General features: G+C 47.4%; 1 protein-coding gene across 1 annotated transcript; it reads left to right on the plus strand.

Annotated features, from left to right (window-relative positions):
• Window positions 1-432: 432 nt before the first annotated feature.
• Window positions 433-10,245, plus strand: LOC310952495 (secreted frizzled-related protein 3-like; the record flags this gene model as incomplete). The annotated part of the gene is made up of 8 exons (XM_083921113.1): window positions 433-577; window positions 2,494-2,742; window positions 5,035-5,070; window positions 5,245-5,304; window positions 6,364-6,429; window positions 8,197-8,401; window positions 9,123-9,186; window positions 9,736-10,245. 8 exons carry the CDS (start codon window positions 433-435, stop codon window positions 9,793-9,795), a joined length of 885 nt encoding a protein of 294 aa, XP_083777239.1. The 3' UTR covers window positions 9,796-10,245.
• Window positions 10,246-19,782: the final 9,537 nt, after the last annotated feature.

A 19,782-nucleotide genomic window follows, 5' to 3' on the forward strand; every position in this document is an offset into this window, starting at 1 on the left:
GCACTTGCTGTCTCACACAGACCAGTACAGACTCTCAGTGCCTTTGGGGTTTGGTGTATATGTCATATTCCTTTGAATGAAGTTGAAACATTCTTGTGTATTTCATGAAACTGCAGCTTTAATATTCCCACGTACGCTGCAGCGAGTGAACCGAACCTGACTCTGAACTTGTCGCGTGATGAAAAGGTTTCTGCGCTTTGAGCTGAAATGAACTCGACTGTGAAGGAGATTTAAGTCTAAAGGCACGCGGGCGACCTCATAAAGGGCTGTGATCGTTCGTGAAGCGTCCACGTCTGTCTTCAATAAGTACATTTCAGTTTTGGCTGAAGCCGGAGCTCAGCTGAGGTCGGAGGAGCGGAGAGAGAGAGAGAGAGAGAGAGAGAGAGAGAGAGAGTGGAAAAGGCAGTGAGCTTCCAGCAGAAAAATGTCCTAATGAAAGACCTGCGGGCCAAGAACCAGGAAGAGGTTTCAGGTTCACAAGTTCAGAGTGTTTCTGCGCAGCCAAGCCTCCGTCCTGCTCGCCATGAAAACCCCGATTCCTCCTCTGAACTCTTTCTCAGCACAAGTCCTGAGTGTGGTCAGCCAGATGTCCCTGAACACACCGCAGCTCCACTGACGGTAGAGAAGGAAGTCCTCCGTGCGTTTATATAAGGATATGTCTCAAAGCCGCCGCCATCTTGGACACACGGGAGCGTACCTGTGTGACCCGCTTTGTGTGTGATCGGGACCATGGTCCCTGTTTTTCACAGAAAGGGTCCAAAGTTCCCCGCTCAGTTCTTTTTCCACAGTCAGCCCCGAATTCTACGGCAAATAGGACTATGTAGACCCTAACACTACCCCTAACCCTGACCCTAACATTACCCCCAACCCCGATCCTGACACTACCCCCAACCCTGACCCTGACCCCTTACCCTGACCCTGACCCTGACACTACCCCCAACCCCGATCCTGACACTACCCCCAACCCTGACCCTGACCCCTTACCCTGACCCTGACCCTGACACTACCCCCAACCCTGACCCTGACACTACCCCCAACCCTGACCCTGACACTACCCCCTAACCCAGACCCTGACACTACCCCCTAACCCTGACCCTAATGGTAACCCCTAACCCCAACCCTGAACCTGACCCTGACCGAACCGTAACCCCTAACCCTGACCCTAACACTACCCCCAACCCTGACCCTGACCCCTTACCCTGACCCTGACCCTGACACTACCCCCAACCCTGACCCTGACACTACCCCCTAACCCTGACCCTAATGGTAACCCCTAACCCCAACCCTGAACCTGACCCTGACCGGAACCGTAACCCCTAACCCTGACCCTAACACTACCCCCTAACCCTGACCCTAACACTACCCCTAACCCTGACCCTAACACTACCTCCTAACCCTGACCCTAACACTACCTCCTAACCCTGACCCTAACACTACCTCCTAACCCTGACCCTAACCGTAACCCCTAACCCTGACCCCTAACCCTAACCCCAACCCTAACCCTAACCCTAACACTACCCCCTAACCCCAACCCTGACCCTAACACTACCCCCTAACCCCAACCCTGATCCTAACACTACCCCCTAACCCCAACCCTGATCCTAACACTACCCCCTAACCCTGACCCTAATGGTAACCCCTAACCCCAACCCTGAACCTGACCCTGACCGGAACCGTAACCCCTAACCCTGACCTTAGTTTTGTGCGTCTTGTCGACTGTTTTTGAATCTTTTCATCGACCAAATCTGCAGTAAACACTCCACCTCCGCATCACACCAACGTGAACCTTTCACCGCCATTGTTTGAAATGTCCGCGCATGGTCCCTCCTTCTTTTTTCTACGTCCAACAGGCGCACAGGAAATGACCTCAGAACCGCTGTAGGCCTCGTGCTCGTACACGTGCGCACGCTCGTGCTCGTACACGTGCAAACATGCCTTACTAAAGCCCACCTCTCCCAAACGGGCCGTGGACGGCAAGCGTGCCGCTCCTAGACGCGGTACAGTTGCACTCAAACTGGTCAAAGGAACCAGACTTTAGCCGTGAAACCTCGGGCACGGGACGGATGGACAGTGTGAGTGCGCCCTAAGACTCTAGGGCAGATAACTGACCCCAGGAGTAATTACAGCTTTCCACTATAACACAGAGGGATCGATCGTTAACTACACAGATTGTCTAGGGAAATGAAATTACTCTCAACAGTTATAAATGTCAGATATTTATTCCTGATGCAGGAATCGTGTTAACAGTAAAGAACGAAGCCACTTTGACTCAACTGTACCAAAGAAATCCTCACTGACTCCAGGACTCTAGGTACCACATGCTGATGGACCTTAAATGTCCTCTTCTGATATTGTAGCGTTGTGTTGAACGTGTGTATTTCGGGTCTTAATGCTCGTCTTCTCTCGTCTCTTTGATCTTTTCTGTGACGCTGTAAACGGAGCAGACTTGCTCTGACAGTAAAGTAATATGGTGCGGTATTGTCTGTGTTCCAGGTACTGGCTGCAGTCCGGATCTGCTCTTCTTCCTGTGTGCCATGTACGCTCCCATCTGCACCATCGACTTCCAGCACGAGCCCATCAAGCCCTGCAAGGCGGTGTGCGAGCGGGCCAAGTCCGGCTGTGAGCCGGTGATGAAGCGTTACAACCACAGCTGGCCCGACAGCCTGGCCTGCAGCGAGCTGCCGCTGTACGACCGCGGCGTCTGCATCTCACCCGAGGCCATCGTCAAGGCAGAGGGGCCAGGTCGGCATTTATCATTTATTTTATTATCATCATAATTATAATAAGGACTGAGTTTTGTCTCCCAAAGAAGCTGAGGTTTCATTTGTGTCACAAACACGTTGACTGTTTTGCACTTGGGTTAATATCTAACTATAAAAGAGTCTCTGTCCGCCCGTCTGTCCTTTGAATGTCACGACGCCCGTTCATCCGATCGACCTCACACTCGGCAGGTGGGTCGGTCAGGACCCGGGGGAGTGCAGCGTCGAGTGTGAAGTTGTTTGGATGAGCGGTTTACGAGGAAGCTGCGAGCAGAAACACTGGAGGGAGAGCGATTCTCTCCTTCTCCGTCCATGGACACGCATTATTTTCCCCAGCAGACTATTCATATATATCTTAATACACGTCTTTACATATGGAAATCTTAAAAATGAGTCTCAAAGTTCAAATGCATGGAGGAACACGCTCAGATATCCACCGTGAGTGTCTCCCCTCCCTCCTCAGTATGAATTAGGACGTTTGACTCTCTTCCCTGAGACACAGCGACCATCAGGAAGCGGTTTTCTCCGCTTAGCTGAACCCTATCGCTGTTCTCTCTCATGTTTCTCCTCTCAGCAGTTTGTTTCTGCTCCCTCTCCAACAGATAGCATGAGTCATTTCCCCTCCGACTGCACTCCCACTGACTCTCTCAAAGAGCTCCTTGATACAGGCGGCCCACTCCTTTTACACTCAATGAAACCCTCACTGTCCTCGGCCTCTTTAAAACAGGCCCCGGACCGGCGAGTCCCGCGGAACAGAAAACCCTTGACCTGCGTAACGATACACCCACGTATGTCCGAGCGGCCCGGCTCAGCTGGGTTTGGGGATTTTCCCTCGGTGTGATTTGTTGATCTGCTGAGGTTCAGCCAGGGCGGATTCCAGCCTCCAGTCTGAGAGTCTGTGGTGGAGGAGGTTTTTCAGAGGCAGGAGCTTTGAAAGTCTGTAACTTCAATCAGGGAAATGTAGATGTTAAAGGTCAAAACAGAGACAAATGTCCCCCGTGACTGAACACTGTTGTATTACATCATTAGATTATCGCTCATGCATTAATGCAAAAGCAGGAGTTTGCAATTTACGTTTTTGCATAAATGATTTTCAAAATAATCCTCTAATTTTCTGTCAATATTTAATAGTAGAATTCATTCATTCATTCATCTTCCACCACTTGTCCCTGTCGGAGTAAACCGAGAGCTCGAAGAAAGTGCTTCATGAAGCTTCACGAAGCCTCATTCGCCCATCGCCGCTGACGAATACACATCGTCAGCGGCATCTAAAGTCAGCATCAAAGTAATGTAAGGCGGGAAAGGTTTCTCTCAATTGTCTCGTCAACCTCAGTTTGTTCTGTCTCGACCCAAAGCTCATAACCGCGGGAGAGGATTGAAACGTATTTGATTACATGAACCGAGCAGTGGAGTCCAGCGTCCACATCACTGCTGACGCTGCAACGATCCACCTGCTGACGTCTGAACACTGACACAACTCAGATAGACTTTTTTAAGGCTCTACAAAAAAGTTATGCCTATGATGTTTGTTGATATTGTGGCTGTAATGAAAACTTTAGAGAACACATTCAAGGTGCACTCCCACTGTCCAACCGTACCGTGCCCAAACACGTGTCACGGCTAAAGTCTGGTTCCTTTGACCAGTGTGAGTGCAACCGTACCGCGTCTAGGAGCGGCAAACTTGCCGTCCACGGCCCGTTTGGGAGAGGTGGGCTTTAGTAAAGCACGTTTGCACGTGTACGAGCACGAGCGTGCGCACGTGTACGAGCACGAGCGTGCGCATGTGTACGAGCACGAGGCCTACGGCGGTTCTGAGGTCATTTCCTGTGCGCCTGTTGGGACGTAGAAAAAAGAAGGAGGGACCATGCGCGGACATTTCAAACAATGGCGGTGAAAGGTTCACGTTGGTGTGATGCGGAGGTGGAGTGTTTACTGCAGATTTGGTCGATGAAAAGATTCAGAAACAGTCGACAAGACGCACAAAAACTCCGAGGTCTACGGAAAGATCTGGAAACAAAGCCACGCATCGCCATGACGTCATCGATGCGTGTGACGTGTTACGGCGTGATGACGTATAGGCAGCAAGAAGCATTCTCCGAGGCCCAGGTAGTGTGAGTACAAACGGGCCTGGAGGGGGGGACAAGGACCCTAAAGCACGGGACACGGGACGGAGGAACAGTGGGAGGGCGCCCTTAGAATTCCAGGTTAAAACCAGTTACACAAATATGATTTCTGACACTGACCGGTGCCTCTCTGTGTCTCTGTGTCTCTGTAGATCCGTACTACCAGGATCCAGCCAGGTGTAACCCAGGTGAGGCTGGAATTTAAGTCCTTGAAGTTAGCTTGTTGTGTTAGCCGCTTGATCAGATATTAGATTTATCAGATCAGACACGTCATTAAGCATTTCTGGTGATTAAAAGTGACCAGCACCTCAGAGAAACATGCTGAACAGAAACCAGTTTAACCAGTTTGTTTTTACCGGCAGAGTCCAGTCCAGACTTTCCAATGGACTCCAACAACCTCCACTGCAGGGGACCAAATGGAGGTAAGCTGTCTGTTTTCACGTCTCTAACCCTGGTCCGGATTTCATTTGCTGGTATTTACACGAGAAGATCGAGATCTCTTTCATGTTTGTTCGTTAAATATGAAGCTTAAGCGTATCTTAAAGCAAGCAGCTTGTTAGCTTAGCATAAACACTGGAAACAGGAGACCCTGTCCAGAGGTAACCAAATCAACCTAATAACTAGGGCTGCACTCACCTGGCATCGCTGGATTAATTCGCAAATGCTCTATAGCTCTATATTATATAGACCTGGAACCAATAAGAGCAACAAAAGGTGGCCTACAACCAATCACACCCACTAAAACATGACCTACAACCAATCACACCCACCAAAATGTGAACTACAACCAATCACACCAACTAAAAATGTGACTCAGAACCAGTCACACCAACTAAAACGTGACCTGCAACCAATCACACCAACTAAACATGACCTACAACCAATCACACCAACTAAACATGACCTACAACCAATCACACCAACTAAAACATGACCTACAACCAATCACACCAACTAAACATGACCTACAACCAATCACACCAACTAAAACATGACCTACAACCAATCACACCAACTAAAACGTGACCTACAACCAATCACAGCAACTGAAACATGACCTATAACCAATCAGAGCAACTGAAACATGACCTATAACCAATCACAGCAACTGAAACATGACCTATAACCAATCAGAGCAACTAAAACATGACCTACAACCAATCACACCAACTTAAACGTGACCAACAACCAATCACACCAACTAAAACATGACCTATAACCAATCACACCAACTAAAATGTGACCTACAACCAATCAGACCAACTAAATGTCTGCTTAAAAATGCATAAGTCTATAAGAAGGCAAACAGCTTATGTCACGCTCACAGATCTTAGACGTTACTCTTCTCCATCTAGAGAGTTCATGCCATATGTTGTGATTGTAAAGTGACACATTCAGTTTGGAAATGTGGACTTTTAAGGAGCCTGAACACGAAAAATACTGATCCCACCATCGCCCACTTTGTGTTTGTGTGTGTGTAGATCGCTGCAGGTGTAAGACGGTCAAAATGGGTTTGAAATCCTACCTGAGGAACAACTACAACTACGGTGAGTCACCTGGGATTTATGCTGCGTTTACATCACGAGACAAAAAGATCATTGTCTCATACTCTGTTAGTACCTGCTGATATATTAATGAGATTAAATGAAATGATATAATTATATTGTTGAGCATGTGTTCATGAGAAGGAGTGGTGGTTTGTTGGTTTGTTGGTACATTTCCAAGTCATCACTCAGCGTTATTCAACTCCAGTTTACTCAGTACTTCACTCTCTGTGCAGCTCGATGATGCTGTTAAAGATGGTTTTAATATCACAAAACTCTTGAGCGGATTCTTTCTCTCTGACGTGTTTTTCTCCTTCGTGTCGAGAGGAGAAGGTCTCGGTGCCGAGGCAGTTTGGTTACTTAGATTAAATTAGAGACGCTAAAGCTGAGAGCCCCGATGATGACTGCGCGCAGGCATGATCTGGCAAATCCTGCAGAGATTTCCATGTGGACTTCTTGAGCACGAAAACGCCTTTGGCCACAGAATCCACTTGAGGAAGATTTTTGATTCTTTCCAGCCATCATTAAAAAACAAGAGCTCACTTAAAAGATATTCAGATATAATGAAAAGTTTAGTGGAGCATGGAGGCACGTCAGGGTGCACAGCGAGGCGGTCTCTGTAATTCGACTGCTGGCGCTCTCGCTCTGCCCGTTAACACTGATTTAACGGTTAACTCCAACCTGCTTCACCACACTCTTACTGCTCTCTACTCCAACTCTGCAGCTTCTAGTTTCTTAGCGCCTCTGTCTCCGTTCTCATGCATTATGCAGTCATTCTTATGTTACTCCTGCAGCTCTGTCTGTTCGTACTTCGCGGACACACGCCGCTTGAATTCATTAAAGGGGGCATTTTCTCAGAAAAACCATAAAGGTTCACCTGGTTTCCTGCTGTAGGACATCCTGGCTGGTTGTGTCCATCACTCAGGAAACAGCAGGTATGACTCTGGACACACAGTGGTTGAGACAGGAAGGAGGTTAGCGGAGTCACCGGCAGCTGAGGGTGTCTCGCTTTGTGTTGTTGGACCTGAGGCAGGATGACTGGGAAAAACATTAAACTGTTAAACTGCAGGACTACTACCGGAGTGTCTATTTACACCCCTTTTGACGCGTCATCGACCACAGAGAGTGTAATGTGGAAGCTAACTGTGGGTGAGTGGATTAAGCATCGGACTCAGGAGACCATGGTTCGGATCCATTCTGGGATGTAATTTAAAGCTTTGTTGGCTCGTTATTTTAGCAGTTTTGTTAGATTTAGACAACAAAACAACTTGGTTAGGTTTCTAAAAAACAATAGCATTGTTGGCTACGGACAGTCAGGTACAAACAGTATACATTGATATTTGTTCCAGGGTGAAAATAGCCTCTGTCGACAATTATAGAGTTAAAACAGAAAAGTTGTCTTGCATTGACAAACTTTTCTCTACAGTGCTGCTAGCTAGCTTCGGTAATGCAGTTCGGTCTGGCTACACCGGCTCATCGTTGTGGGATAGGGGCGGAAATAGTCATGCTCTTCTTTGACTTTGATCTCCGTCACAACGTCACTGTCCTGGGAACCATCTGTCTTTTTCAGAGCCAAGGACAGATTATAACAAATACAACCCAAACTATTGATGTGTTCGGTTTGACAAAGGTGAAAAGTGAAAACTATACTGGAAGAAGATGGACCCAGAGAGATTAGAGGCCAATTCAGATCAGGACTCAGGCCTGTGCGTGATATTTAGAGTCCAGTCTCCAATGTTGTTCATGTATGCTGATGACTCTCTCCTTCAGTGATAAGGGCGAGGGTGAGGGAGGTGAGGAACCGCGGCCTGGAGCCCACAGCGGTGGTGGAGGTGAAGGAGGTGTTCAAATCCTCTCTGGTCAACATCCCCAAAGAGACACACACACTCTACTACTCTTCCTCCTGCCTGTGTCCTCCGCTGTCACCTGGGGAGGAGTTCCTCATTATGGGCTACGAGAACGAGGAGACGTCGAGGTACGAGTATGGAGCTGTAACAGATATTAAAAGCATTGTTGTTAGGTGCTTTCAGACCAAAGGAACCCTTTCACAATTGTAGGAACCACCCTTTTTACTGTACACGCAAGAACTAAGAAGGGACTTTTTTAGCTCTTACTTCCGAGTACAAGACGAGCAACTAGCCAGTCGGAGTGAATGCAAACGGTAAAAGGGCCCTTAAGGTTTGTAGTTCTCAGTTACTCGAGATCATGGGTGTCAAACTGATCCAGTAAAGGGTCGTGTGTGTGTGGCTGCAGGTTTTCATTCCAACCAAGCAAGAACACACCTGACTCGACTCATTCAATCACCTGAACTGTCTTCACACAGTTGATTTGTTGGACCAGGTGTGTTTTTGATTGGTTGGAATGAAAACCTGCAGCCACAGCGGAGCTCTACTGGATCACTTTGACACTCCTGATCTAGATAAATATCCAGCTGGTCAGTTAGATCTCCAAACGTGACGCAGGCTCGTTTGGGTAAGGCATGTTTTTTAAGTGGTGGTCATCAAACGCAGAACCACTGAAATACTGGTTGTTCTCGCCAAAGGCTAAATCGTCATCAGACTTTTAGCCGATAGGTTCCAAGATTGGCCTTAAGTTAATATTATATATAATTAAATTGTAAATGCTTCTTCCTACATTACCTGGTGTCAGCAGCACTGTGAGAAATGATGCACGGGTCTCTGTGTTTGTGGTTGCAGATTGCTCCTGATTGACGGCTCCATCGCTCAAAAGTGGAGGGACAAAATGGGCAAGAAGGTCAAGGTACGATTGAAGTACACAGTCCAGTTGGACGCTTTATAAGTTGACACTGAATTGGACCAAACTATGTTACATGCAGCATAAACTTTGATTGGAAATGTTGGTATAAAATCAACACCAGCTGCTACATTGTAGGGAGTTAGTTTCGCACTAAACTCGCGACTTTGTTCCGTTGCACCATTTCTACTTCGGGCTAGAAACAAAAAATATGACCAACTCATGGAGCTAATGTTAGCTTACTTAGCTTAGCTTAGCTACAGCTAATATAATAAAGCAAGAAATGAGAGGCTGCTTCTGTGCACGATGGTCTGAAACGAAGGAGCCATTGATTCAAAAACGACCAAGAACACCATCGTAGTTGTTCTCACTGTGAAACGCAAACGTGACTTTGGGACTTTACATTACTTTCAGTAGTCACGGTAATTAGGTCTGTACATTGGCTGAAATCCTTTAGGTTGATCGCCATAGCAACAGCCCTCCCCAGGAACATGATGATGTTGTGTTCGGAGAAACAGATCTTTCATTTCCCCTTATGTCTGTCTTTGTGTCTAGAGATGGGATGACGTCCTGCAGGGGAAAGGCCGAGCAGCTCAACGCCGGAGTCGCCACTGAGATCTGACCGTGTGTGTGTGTATGTGTGTGTGTGTGTGTGTGTTTGCATGTGTGTGTGTGTGTGTGATGGTGTGTGTGTGTGTGCGTGCTTGTGTGTGTGTGTGCGTGTGTGCGTGTGTGTGTAGATATTGCACTATCACAGGCTGTTGTAGCTGAATGTAGTTCATCTCTTTACCTATCAGACTGTTTGGAGTCTGAGTTTTTTCATTTATTTTCTTTGCACAAACATTATTTAGCGTGCGTTTAGTGCGTTTGTTAGTGAGTGTGTGTATGTTTGTAAATTTGCGTGTGTGTGTGTGTGAGAGTGTGTGTGTGAGAGTGTGTGTGTGTGTGTGTGTGTGTGTGTGTGTGTGTGTGTGTGTGTGTGTGTGTGTGTGTGTGTGTGTGTGTGTGTGTGTGTGTGTGTGTGTGTGTGTGTGTGTGTGTGTGTGTGTGTGTGTGTGTGTGTGTGTGTGTGTGTGTGTGTGTGTGTGTGTGTGTGTGTGTGTGTGTGTGTGTGTGTGTGTGTGTGTGTGTGCGTGTGGTAGGTGATTTGTGAACCATCCCCCCCTCTTCATCCCCTGTAGCAGAGACAGTGCAGGGTTGAATCTGTTAGTCTGGTCTGCCTGACTCATAAGCCGCCATTTTGTTTTTCCACTACCGCGCCGAACACAGGCGACACCTCGAGCGCGCCAAAGCCAGGCGCTTTTCTATTGTCACTTCCGGTCTTCGATCGCACCGAAGTGTCCCAGTCGAGTCTCTGGGCGGGGAGACGTGGGCAGCAGCTTGATTTTCATCATCGCTGAAGAAACCCAGAGAAATGGAAAATGGCCGACAGTATCCGTCTGTTCAGTCTGACGTAACACCCTTTCAAAATAAGATTTCCGGGTCCAAATGCTCCGTTGGAACAAAATAACAACGGCCGAACATGTGAACAATCACGATCACCTCTTTCATCGGTTAGACGTCTTTTTTTATCGATAAGAAAGAAGTCAAATGACAAAAACTCTGATCTGTTTAAACAACGGGGAACACGGCCACGCGGCGTTGGAGAAACACGAGGCTTGGAACGGCTTGGACCCGGAAATCATATTTTGAAAGGGCGTTACGTCACGACTGGATAGACATACCAGTGCTGGAGCTATCCGTGGTGCTGAAGTAGAAGACCGATTTCGAATTGTTACTTTTTTCTCGGAGTCCCGCCCTCAATTATGTCTTGGATCCATAATATTCAACTGTAAAGCTAAAAATTAAAAATGATGAAATCCCCTTGCGTGTGTGTATGTGTGCGTGTGTGTGTGGGTGTGCGTGCGTGTGTGTGTGTGTGTGTGTGTACACCTAAAGCACTCAATAAAGACGAGAGAGGGGGTGGAGCTTCAGAGCTGTAGTGCTAAACCCTACGCACAGTCATACAGTATGTACATGACACTTTGTTGGGTGTGGCAGCCATGTTGGCTCCACAGTCTGTAACAATCTTGTTGACCATGTTACCATGGTGATATAATGGAGGACATTCAACGATACGAAAGCGCTTCGTTCAGACGACAACAATAACCGCAGCAGCAGAATGAGGGTCCACCTCTTCCACACCAGTGACCAGGGTTATCTGACCCGGGTCGATCCCTGGAGCGATGCGTACCAACGATCAACCATTGTGGGATCCAGTGTCCAGGAGACGGTTGCACCAGCTGGTTCCTGTTGCTGCTGGTTTTAGAATTCATCTACGGTTAAGCCATTACTGGGACACACTGCTTGTTCGGTTGATTTGATGCATTTCCTGACATACAAATATTTCCTGCGCCTCTAATTCACTTCTGTTGAAACCTGTCTAATAACGATGCAATGCATGTATTTGGTGTTTCAGTGCGATGTCCAGAGTTCACCTTTGTTCAACATTGATTGTGCGGTCAGCCAATAAAAACACTGATGCACTGTGTTTGGAAAAAGGGATGTTGTTTGTCTTCGCACCACCACACCACAGACCCCACGATCCACAGACCCCACGATCCACATTTAGAACCTGCATCAGAGCCGCATCGCGACGTTCTTCTAGACTAATGTGACTTTAGGCGCTAGAAGCTCAACGATCGGCTCGGCTTAAAGCGTAACCCCGGTGTAAAATCATCCCACGGTCTTTTTCGGCAAATTCTGTCATCAAATAAACGATCTACGGAGAAATCCAGCAGAGATGCTAACAGCCAGACGTGGCTAACACTGATTAGCTCAGGGCAGCACGGAGAAGGCATTCAAAGGTCTTTTTTAACCACTAATGCTGCTGAAAATAACAGCAAACCTCTGCAGCAGCATGAGAAGAGTCCCTACACACAAAACAAAGCACCAATGGGCTCCTTCCACTGTAATGGACTTTACTATGAGAGGAGCTGGTACAGGGGCCAGTAGGTAAGTCTTTAAAACACTCTTAAATAAACTCTGGCTTCACTAACTACGCTGTTGCTGCTTTGTTGTGTGTGTAGGGACTCTTCTCATGCTGCTGCAGAGGTTTGCTGTTATTTTCAGCAGCATTAGTGGTTAAAAAAGACCTTTGAATGCCTTCATCGAGCTGCCTCGAGCTAATCATTGTTAGCTAACCGCTGGCCACTGCCGGTGTCGTTAGCGACTCTCCGGGAATTCTCCGTAAATCGTTTGTACACAAAAATAAATGGTCTCGATGGTTTATTTCATGACCGAATTTGCCGAAAAAGACCGAAATCACGCTTTAACTCGTGAACTTGAGAAGGAAAAACTTCCACAGGACTCCGATGTAAAAAGGAGAAAACAAACTTTACACAGCGTTGAATCTTCTTTCAGCAGTATTAAAAATGTAATTATTGAAAATTCACTGTAAACTGTTACTTTAAGAAAACAGCGCAGTTCAGTCCTCACTTGACATGTGACACTTGCGTAAACACTGTTGTATGACTGATGTAGAAATAGACTATAAACCTCTTTCACACCAGTGACCAGGGTTATCTGACCCGGGTCGATCCCTGGTCATGATAATTCAGAATCAAGGAGACGGTTGTCGACACAGTCGTCAGAGCCAGTGACCAATGATCTGTTGATGTTGGACTCTTTGTTCATCATTTGCTATCAAATCCCTGAACACTGCGTGGAGCAGAGAGCATAGGGTGGACGTGTGATTGAGAACTGGGGGTGCACGCAGGTCTTTACGGTGCACTCATGCACACGCGGTCGTCTCTTTGTTTGTTAACATTAGTAGAATAAACAGTGACAAGCAAGAGTCATCTGCAGGTGATCGGTTCATGCGTACGACCTGTAGTTTACAACAGTTTCACGATCACTCGCTGGCTTTGAGAAGCAGCTGTCGCCACATTAAAGTAAAACACTGTGTGCTCCAATGACTCTCCACAAGGGTGGGTCGTCACAATAGTCATTAGTGGTTCGTAACAATGGAAAAGCTGTCGGAGCAGAAAGAAAAGGTTCAAAATGGTGGATTTGGGAAACATCCGTCACCCCCCGAGATTCAACCCATTTCAATTTAGATGTGTCACACCGAAAGGGTCATTTTAATAATCATGTTTTTTTAATTATTATTTAGATTGATGCATCACAGTGACCTGTCAAAAGTGTTTAAAAGCCTGACGTAAAAGCCTGAAATGAAGCTGAAACAGAGCTTCGTGACACGGAGCGAGCTGAACCTTTAGACCTTCAGTGTTTCTCGTGATGGGAGTTAAGTTTGTTTAACAAAACAGAGCAGCAGCATGAAACTAATCCTGTGTGTGTGTGTGTGTGTGTGTGTGTGTGTGTGTGTGTGTGTGTGTGTGTGTGTCTGTGTGTGTGTGTGTGTGTGTGTGTGTGTGTGTGTGTGTGTGTGTGTGTGTGTGTGTGTGTGTGTGTGTGTGTGTGTGTAGGCGTGCTTCCAGTGGTGCCTGCCTACTAATTTCCAGCCGTGTTTTCTCAGCTGCAGTTTCCATGAGAGAGAAGAGAAAATGTTTTCATGGATTTACTGCTGTTACACCTCCTTATCCTCCTCCTCCTCCTCCTCTCTCTCTCTCTCCCTCTCTCTCTCTCTCTCCTCCGTGTTGACTTCAGCTGACTGCCTGACTGAAAACACACCTGGTGTTGGTATAAGGTGCAGTCTGTTCCTCCGGGCTGAGAGCCTCTATTCATGTCCCTGAGTGCTGACACAGCAGACAGTCATACACTGAGTATTTTCATAGCGGCTGAACTCGCTGAAAGACGTTAAAGTCGCATGAAGTGATTTCTCAACACTAGAGGGCAGAAAGTGAAAAACAAACAGCTGGAAGCCCCGATATACTAAATCAACTCACGAGGTTCTTCGAGCTAACACATTAACAAAAGAGAAATAAAGACGCAGGGAAGCTTTTTCCTCCCGGTGCCAGAGCGTCAATCCAACACTGGCCTTGGCTCGAGTTTGGACCAAGTCTGATCTGATATTCACTGTTCAGTCAGTAATCACTGCTGTTCTGGTCCAGGTTTGGTCCAGTACTCTCTGGTGTTTTAGCCCCTTTGGGTCCAGTGCTCTCTGGTGTTTTAGCCCTGGTTTGGTCCAGTTATATCTGGTGTTTTAGCCCTGGTTTGGTCCAGTATTATCTGGTGTTTTAGCCCTGGTTTGGCCCAGTACTCTCTGGTGTTTTAACCCTGGTTTGGTCCAGTATTATCTGGTGTTTTAGCCCTGGTTTGGTCCAGTACTCTCTGGTGTCTTAACCCTGGTTTGGTCCAGTATTATCTGGTGTTTTAGCCCTGGTTTGGTCCAGTATTATCTGGTGTTTTAGCCCTGGTTTGGTCCAGTACTCTCTGGTGTTTTAGCCCTGGTTTGGTCCAGTATTATCTGGTGTTTTAGCCCTGGTTTGGTCCAGTACTCTCTGGTGTTTTAGCCCTGGTTTAGTCCAGTATTATCTGGTGTTTTAGCCCTGGTTTAGTCCAGTATTATCTGGTGTTTTAGCCCTGGTTTGGCCCAGTATTACCTGGTGTTTTAACCCTGGTTTGGTCCAGTACTCTCTGGTGTTTTAGCCCTGGTTTAGTCCAGTATTATCTGGTGTTTTAGCCCTGGTTTAGTCCAGTATTATCTGGTGTTTTAGCCCTGGTTTGGCCCAGTATTACCTGGTGTTTTAACCCTGGTTTGGTCCAGTACTCTCTGGTGTTTTAGCCCTGGTTTGGTCCAGTACTCTCTGGTGTTTTAGCCCCTTTGGGTCCAGTATTACCGGGTGTTTTAGCCCTGGTTTGGTCCAGTATTATCAGGTGTTTTAACCCTGGTTTGGTCCAGTATTATCTGGTGTTTTAGCCCTGGTTTGGTCCAGTATTACCTGGTGTTTTAGCCCTGGTTTGGTCCAGTATTACCTGGTGTTTTAGCCCTGGTTTGGTCCAGTATTATCTGGTGCTTTAGCCCTGGTTTGGTCCAGTATTATCAGGTGTTTTAACCCTGGTTTGGTCCAGTATTATCTGGTGCTTTAGCCCTGGTTTGGTCCAGTATTACCTGGTGTTTTAGCCCTGGTTTGGTCCAGTATTATCTGGTGTTTTAGCCCTGGTTTGGTCCAGTATTATCTGGTGTTTTAGCCCTGGTTTGGTCCAGTATTATCTGGTGCTTTAGCCCTGGTTTGGTCCAGTACTCTCTGGTGTTTTAGCCCTGGTTTGGTCCAGTATTATCTGGTGTTTTAACCCTGGTTTGGTCCAGTACTCTCTGGTGTTTAGCGCTGGTTTGGTCCAGTATCACCTGGTGTTGTAGCCCTGGTTTGGCCCAGTACTCTCTGGTGTTTTAACCCTGGTTTGGTCCAGTATTATCTGGTGTTTTAACCCTGGTTTGGTCCAGTATTATCTGGTGTTTTAACCCTGGTTTGGTCCAGTACTCTCTGGTGCTTTAGCCCTGGTTTGGTCCAGTATTACCCGGTGTTTTAGCCCTGGTTGGGTCCAGTATTATCTGGTGTTTGAGCCCTGGTTTGGTCTAGTATTATCTGGTGTTTTAGCCCTGGTTTGGTCCAGTATTATCTGGTGTTTTAGCCCTGGTTTGGTCCAGTATAATCGGTGTTTTAGCCCTGGTTTGGTCCAGTATTATCAGGTGTTTAGCCCTGGTTTGGTCCAGTATTATCTGGTGTTTTAACCCTGGTTTGGTCCAGTATCATCTGGTGTTTTAGCCCTGGTTTGGTCCAGTACTCTCTGGTGTTTTAGCCCTGGTTTGGTCCAGTACTCTCTGGTGTTTTAGCCCTGGTTTGGTCCAGTATTATCTGGTGTTTTAGCCCTGGTTTGGTCCAGTACTCTCTGGTGTTTAGCCCTGGTTTGGTCCAGTACTCTCTGGTGTTTAGCCCTGGTTTGGTCCAGTATTCTCTGGTGTTTTAGCCCTGGTTTGGTCCAGTATTATCTGGTGTTTTAGCCCTGGTTTGGTCCAGTATTATCTGGTGTTTTAGCCCTGGTTTGGTCCAGTACTCTCAGGTGTTTTAGCCCTGGTTTGGCCCAGTATTATCTGGTGCTTTAACCCTGGTTTGGTCCAGTATTACCTGGTGTTTTAGCCCTGGTTTGGCCCAGTATTACCTGGTGTTTTAGCCCTGGTTTGGCCCAGTATTACCTGGTGTTTTAGCCCTGGTTTGGCCCAGTATTACCTGGTGTTTAGCCCTGGTTGGCTCTGACATCCTCGGGTCTTTGAGCTGGTCACAGTTTGGAGTTTGCCGTGTTGTAATTCTTTGACGTCTCCAGAGAGAGACGAGCATCAGATCGGTAAAACCAGCCGTGTTAAACGTTACATCTGCGGATCGTTGCACAGCGTCACAGGAAGCACCGCCGTCCAAGTCAAACACGCACATGGAGCTGCAACAGCCCGACACACAAAGGGGTTTTAATCTGACATCAGCGTCCAAACACACTCACAGCAGCTCCAGGTTGGTTCCCACAGCACCTCAGCGAGCGTTCGCCCGACTCACTGCTCCATTTCACATCATGAAACAATAGAGCGCGCACACAGTAAGTGGTTCCAGTGGTTTATGGAGCAGCGCTGCGTCAACGCTGACCTCCGACTGCCCACAAAACACAGAGAGGGCGAGGGGGGAGGGGGGGGGGGGGGGATACAGACATGTCCCGCTCTAAAAATACTCAGAGGTGGAAAGTACCTCATTTAGATAATTACAGTACGAGAGAACATTTTCTAGACCTGTACTTTATGTCTTTGGGAGATTTTCTACTTCACTCTCCACTGCACTTCTCTGAGGGCTGGATTTTAGAGAAACATCTAAAACCTGAGCTAGATGGAGTTGGAAATGTCCAACGGTTTAATCCAGAACGCCAGGTTTCCTCCCGATGGAACAAAGGTACAACAAAGATGAATCACTTTGATGTGTTCAATGATTTTGTTCAGTTTTTCGTACAAAGTCTCAGTTCTGGGGAGAACATCAGGACGTAACGCGTCTTTCAGACCAAACACGGCTAACGGCCATATTTAGCATTTTCAAAACTCAGCGTTGGTGAACGTTAGTGGACGTTATCTCACCAGAGCAGCATCGAAGTACAGTGCAGGCAGAAGGCCGTCCACCACTGACTGAGTGATTAGATTGATTTTTTTGTTTCAAACGTGTAAAAGAAAACTGAAATAATCCCACGTAAAATAAATATGTTACACAAAACAGAAAGCGTAATTAGAAACATGGATGCCAAACATTTGCACGCGTTTGAAAAGGAGTGGGAAGAAGTTTTACACTTCTAACTCAAGCCCCGCCCACAGCGACTTCCTGTTTTTTATCCAATCAGGAAGCTCCGTCAGCGTCAGTTCTCTGGGAGAGAAAGGGTGAGGGCGTAAAGTCCTCGAAAAAATGGCGTTCGAAGAATAAGAGTTGGTTCTAGTTCTTGTGGTGCGAACACGATAAAAGGAGGTTCTGTTATGGAAAAGTTTCTCCGGTTCAGAAACGTCTGTCTGTCTGTCTGTCTGTCTGTCTGTCTGCTGGACCGCACTGAAATATATACTGTATGTAACTCTTATACTCTTGTTATTGTAGTTCCTCATTCAAGTTCACCTCAGGATGAACTGTAATAACGTTGGTGATCCGCCGAACATTTTTACTTGTCCGAGACTTTGGGTTTCTGACCAAATACCTGCAGCGTACGCGACGTTACAGCCACGCCCAAATGTCACCGCAAGGTCAAACTTCAGCGTCTGAAATGAGCGTTTGGTCCAGTAAACCCTGTGTGTGTGTTCAATGAGGCTCTGAGATCTCAGGACTAAGGCGCTGAGGTCTCAGGACTGAGGCGCTGAGGTCTCAGGACCGAGGCGCTGAGGTCTCAGGACTGAGGCACTCAGGTCTCAGGACTGAGGCTCTGAGGTCTCAGGACTGAGGCTCTCAGGTCTCAGGACTGAGGCGCTGAGGTCTCAGGACTGAGGCGCTGAGGTCTCAGGACTGAGGCTCTGAGATCTAAGGACTGAGGCGCTGAGGTCTCAGGACTGAGGCGCTGAGGTCTCAGGACTGAGGCTCTCAGGTCTCAGGACTGAGGCTCTGAGGTCTCAGGACCGAGGCTCTGAGGTCTCAGGACTGAGGCTCTCAGGTCTCAGGACTGAGGCGCTGAGGTCTCAGGACTGAGGCGCTGAGGTCTCAGGACTGAGGCTCTGAGGTCTCAGGACTGAGGCGCTGAGGTCTCAGGACTGAGGCTCTGAGATCTCAGGACTGAGGCTCTGAGGTCTCAGGACTGAGGCGGCCGCACCACTTTGTCATCCTTTCTCAGCCCATCTGGTCCACATCATCACCACAGACTGAGGTCACCGTGACAACGAAAAACCCATCAGATAAAAGACAGACAGGGCAGAAACAGTCGTGAAAACAATGATTCTGTGCGGCTGGAGACAAATGGAAACATTATTATCCTTAAACGCAGTCGGTTAAAGAACTCACCGCCCGCTCGTGGCCTCGCCGAGCGCCCGGAAGACTGAAACGTGTTGTTTCTGTCTGATAAAGGGAAGGAGCCCGGGCCGCTGCTGAGGACGAAAGGAAACGTCGATTAGACCCAAACAAGAGCACAGTTTAGTCCTGGATGCACAAACTTCTATCACTTTAGGATCTGAAGCCGGTGTGCAGTGGTTTTTAGTTCAGCCGTCGCTCTTGGATTCTTTCGGACACATGCAAACTCTTCTCTGTCTACAAGGTTAATGGTTAATGGACTTATAAAGCGCCTTGCTAGTCTTCTGACGACTCACGGCGCTTTCACACTCGTCACATTCACACAGACGTTCACACTGATGAACATCTACAGACCATCTAATGTAACCATTCACACACATTCACACACCCATGCGCAGCACGAGGAGCAATTCAGGGTTCAGTGTCTTGCCCAAGGACACTTCGACATGCGGACCAGGGGAGGTGGGGATCAAACTGTCGATCTCTCGAATGGAGGACGACCCACGTAACCACAGTCGCCCCATTATTATCATTATCATTATCTTTGTGAGCAGAACAAAAAGCTCTGTACAGCTTTTCTTTCTTGTATTTGGAGCTTAAACTCACTCCTGCACCAGAGGAGCAACAACGCCACCTGCTGGTTCAACTGGGATCGAACCGCTAATCTCTCGAATGGAGGACAACCCACTCTTCCACTGAGCCACAGTCACCCCTAGATGTATTATTATTATCTTTCTGAAACAAACAGCTCTGTACGGGTTCTTTCATGTATTTGGAGCTGAGCCTCACTCCTGCACCAGTCTGCAGTGACTGTGACCAGGGTTCAGGCTCTTCCTGTTTCCTGTTTCCTGTTAAAAGGAGCAACGACGCCACCTGCTGGTTCAACTGGAAAAACACAACGTTTAAAGCCAGCAGAAGGTTAAAGTTTCTTCCAGTCAGACAAGTTAGTGTATGGTAAGAATGTCCTCTGACCTTTACCTTAGAGGACGTCCTGACCAGACACTAACTCGTCTGACGAGAAGAAACTTTGACTTTCAAAATGGACAGAGGCGACTTTAGGAACACAATCGATCACAGCGGAAAGTCTTTCCCAAAGTTCAGTAAAGTCAGGTATCAGGTCGCCAATCAGCAGAGCAACATACATAACAGTGCTGTG

Source organism: Echiichthys vipera (assembly GCF_963691815.1).
Source record: "Echiichthys vipera genome assembly, chromosome: 10".
NCBI classification, from domain to species: Eukaryota; Metazoa; Chordata; class Actinopteri; order Perciformes; family Trachinidae; genus Echiichthys; species Echiichthys vipera.